At 43.6% G+C, this 4,228-nt stretch overlaps 1 protein-coding gene across 3 annotated transcripts in view; it reads right to left on the minus strand.

Annotated features, from left to right (window-relative positions):
- The window catches only part of LOC107100975 (tyrosine-protein phosphatase non-receptor type 7-like), a 33,351-nt gene that overhangs the window by 17,311 nt on the left and 11,812 nt on the right, over window positions 1–4,228 (minus strand). For all 3 annotated transcript variants that reach the window (XM_015399689.1, XM_015399688.1, XM_015399687.1), the window contains exons 4-5: window positions 1,160–1,244; window positions 1,005–1,084 (exon numbers count right to left, since the gene is read on the minus strand). In XM_015399689.1, coding sequence (XP_015255175.1) covers window positions 1,005–1,084; window positions 1,160–1,244 — 165 coding nt within the window. The remainder of the gene's footprint in view (window positions 1–1,004; window positions 1,085–1,159; window positions 1,245–4,228) is intronic.

Raw genomic sequence — 4,228 nt, forward strand, 5'->3', positions numbered from 1 at the left:
ATGTGAATTGGAGCTATAGAAATAGAATGAATAGAATAGAATTGGTCTTTATGCAGCTGAGAAGAAACTGCTTCTTTCAACTGAGGAGAATCTCTGAACTCAGGGATATTGTCTCAAGGAACGATCTGGAACCAATAATTGATGCTTTTGTTTCTTTGCGTTTAAAATATTCAAATAGTTTGAAGCTTTTTCGATTGTAATTAATGAAAATCTCTGCAGCAGGAGTTCTGACCTGTACGAATAGCAGGACTCGCATATTCCTGATCCTAGAAGAACCTCATTGGCTGCCAGGGTTTTATTGGATCACATTTAAAGTTCTGGTCTTTCAGAGCCTTAAATGGTTCGGCTCCTTCTTCCATCGGTGATCCAGCCTTACAGCCCGGCGCCGCTCTGATCTGTTGAAGGATCCTCGCTCTTGTTTTCCTACCAGAGGAGACGGTTCCTTTCAGGCTGTTGTTCCTTTCCAGAGCTAAATTAAGACCCATTTATTTGTGCAGGTTTTTAATTAACCGCCTTTTGGCTTCTATGATTTCTTATTGTCTTGGCCTTTTTCTGTGTTTTTAACAGTGTTAAGAAGCACTTTGTGGCTTTGGTCTGTCCTATATATAAATAAAGCTTAATTACTTTGAGTAAAGTTAACCTGCAAAGCAACTTATCGGACCTGAAGCTGCTGAGTTGATGAAAAAAGCAACGTATTTCTTTGTGTTTCAAACATCGTTTCCACTTAGAGTGAGAGCTGCTGTATTAACAATAAACCCTCTAATGGAGGAAACATTTTCACTTCTTAAAGGAGTCAGTTTAACATCAACCAAAGCTGGTTTAAAAACGTCTGAAAGGGAAAAACGCCACTGAAGCTCTAAAGTCAAATCAAGTCAAAGTAAAGCCAAACGGTTCCTGCTTTTATTCTGAAGGATGTTTCTCCACGGAGGCTCCTTCCTGCCATTCCTGATCCGCCTCAGATTACAGCCTCAGATTACAGCATGGAAACAAAGGGAAACTCTGACCCTGACATAGTTGGCGTTGATGTAGCGATCTGGACCCGGTTCCTCCTCCAGGTTCTTCAGGATCACCCGGCTCTCTGGGTCTGAGGAGCAAACGACAGATGGCAGCAGTGATTAAGGGAGGAGAACATGAGCGGAGCTTCTGCTGAGACTCTTACTGGGAAGGATGGTTTTGTATCGGTCTTTCATCACGTGTCCTGGAACGTCGAGCTCGGCGGCGCTCACAAAGTTGGGAGGAATCTTCTGTAGATGAAAGCAGACTGGATGCTAAAACACGCTGACATTACCAACACCAATGGATCATAGGAAGATCTAAGAGCGGCCATTAACATTTCACCAGCACTACTGTGTAACATGTTTGTTTAGGGTTTGCCATATTCAGCTTCCCTGTGCTGATAGTTGTTGTTAAGGTCATTCCATACACCTCGTTCCTTTGGGCCCACCGAGCAAAAACTGGTTGAAAAGACGAAAAGACTAAATGACGTCTAGATTTGGTTGAAATGGAAAGACGTTAAAAACCCAGTTTTAACGTCTTTTATTGGAATAAAGTGGGATAAAAGCAGAGCGACCAAATTCTCAACAACTATTTGTGGAGTAAATCAAAACTATGACAGACCGACCAGATTTAGACCAGATTTAGACCAGATTTAGACCAGATGTAGACCAGATTTAGACCAGATTTAGACCAGATGTAGACCAGATGTAGACCAGATTTAGCCTAAAAACCAACGTCTGAATGACACCTAGTGTTTTCTTGACTCCACCCTTCCTGGTCCCAGTTCAGAAGATCACTGGTTCTAGTTGGAGACTCCTCCTCCTTCAGCTCATTCTCTGTTTTTGTTTTGTTTTTATCCCAGATGTTCACACTGACTCTGTCACGCGTGTGTTTTGCTCCATTGCCAATAGAAACCATTGCAGTCGATGCTGCATACCCCACTGGCTCCATCCTACGGCAGGCGGGGGATCAGGTCTACTTCTGATGAGTTGACCTCTAAGGACCCAAAGAGCCAGACAGGAAGTGGGACTGAGGTTAAGAGGATTTAAAAATAAATCAGTCCAGATGCAGAAACAGATCTTTATGCGTTTAGTGTGGATTGGGATGGAGGCGCAGACAGTCAGTGTGAACCTGCTACGGTGGCCCTGAAGTGCAAACTGAGATCACTGATTGGACAAAGGCAATCAGGGCCATTTGGCTTTTAGTCCTCAATTCATTCTGACTGTTGCGTTGTTTTTTTTAAACATGGCTGCTGCTATGAATGTGGCTTAAAGTGTTGATGACGCAATTTGGATTAAATGTAATTTACCATTAAAATCCTGCAGCAGGTAGTTCTGAGTTATTAGGAATCAAACTGGCTTATTTTTAAATATCCTACATTCAGCTGCTCCACAGCAGCAGGCTAACAGCTGGTAAAAACCCGTCTCCATGGTTACATCAGAGGGAGAACACTGTTGGAGCTAGCTTAGCATGCTCTAATGGAGATGGATGGAACATCTGGTCTGGAACTGGTCTGTGTGGCTGAACCATCAACCAGTTGAAGCTCAGGAGAGGCGTAGTGATGCTGAGGGACATGGAGGCATCACAGCTGCCAAGCCTGAACCGTCCAGGGTGGACCTCTAGCCTCCAGAGTCAGACCCTGATGGTGACGCTAAGAACCAGAAGCCTCAATAGAAAACAAACGGCGGGGAAACACGCTGCTGCAGTCTCTGGAAAACTCAATAGGATTTTCTCCAAACACAAAATCCAGAATATTTCAAACCAAACCCTGAAACAGAGACTAGTTCATCCTGAAGATAAAACCCCCCAGACCCAATATATGCTGTTCAATGCAGGGAGGAATGATCTGATCTTTGGAGAACAACCTCTCCACAGACGCATGGCCCAACACAGGAGAGCGCCCTCCTCTGGACAAGACTCTGCGCTACATCTACACCTGATGGACGAAGGACATTCTCTGGAGGACCAGAATGTTCACATTTAGGACAAAGAAGACAGGCGGTTTGAGAGGAAGGAAGCATCTATGTTAAGAAAGAAAAACCAACCTTAAACAGCCGGTGAACAATACCTGCTTTAACCACCGACCCTCAGAACCATAGACAGGTTTCAGATATTACAGACTAACCATGGAACCAAACGACCCATTCATCGGTTTCTATTTGCATGTTTCCAAGCAACACAAGGCCTCGTCTATAAAGCCTCAAACTCACTGCGGATCCAGACATTTGAATTGAGAAAGCTTCCTGGAGGGGAAGCGAAACGTCTTCAAATCATGGAAACCAAGTCCAGTGGATTGTTTTTAAACTTTTAAGGAACGACTACGACCTGGAAGACTGAGAATCTTCATCAGCTAAATAAAAGACATCCTTCTCAAAATGTTCCAGGCACAGAAGAAATGTCGTAGATCCTCCAGCTTCTCTCCGTGTCGTCTGACCTGCTTCACCAACTTTAAAGCAACTCAGGCTCCTTAGGAAACTTAAATCAGCGCCGTCGCTCTGATTCTGGCTGAATTTAAAAGCTGCGACCGAACCTGAAGGCAAAGCTGAATCTGAATGCATAAAACCTTCAGCAGCCGTCCAGAACTGGACCACTGATCCAGCTCTCAGTCCTGCATTCGCGTCGCGTTTTCTCCCTCCGTCGCTGAGCGGCGCCACCGTCCTCTGAATGGCAGAGCTTTGTTTATTAAAAGCATTTTAAGCAGACGCCTCTGAATTGATTACATTGATCATCAGCATTAATGTTCGGTCTACACATGATACTAGAAAATATTAATATTGCGCCATCAACACTTTAAGGACACGTTAGCCAAACACAGCTAACACTCTAATAATCGATGATTTTTGATGAATTATTGAGTTTGCGGCGAGAGATAAAAAGTTTTCAGTTTTTGTTATAATTTGACACAGAAAGTCTGACAAGATTTTAATTATCAGTGTGAAAGTTTTCTATCGTCTTTCTGGAGACTTTTTGGAAACGTTGCAAGTTGGTGACAGCGGTGGGAATGTTTGCACCAGTAAAAGCTGTGATTTTCAAACAGAAGAAAACATTACTTCCTAAAACCAGCATAGATGTGTTGATGCTAATGCTACATTCAGACTGCAAGAGCTGGAAGCAGCAAAAAGCTTCTGCTGCTTCATCTCTGATCCTCATTAAGGTCAGACATCCAGTAAACTGAGTCCAGAAGCTTCTGCTGCTTCATCTCTGATCCTCATTAAGGTCAGACATCCAGTAA

The sequence above is a fragment of the Cyprinodon variegatus genome, unplaced genomic scaffold, assembly GCF_000732505.1.
Source record: "Cyprinodon variegatus isolate N-32 unplaced genomic scaffold, C_variegatus-1.0 Scaffold1039, whole genome shotgun sequence".
Lineage (NCBI taxonomy): Eukaryota > Metazoa > Chordata > Actinopteri > Cyprinodontiformes > Cyprinodontidae > Cyprinodon > Cyprinodon variegatus.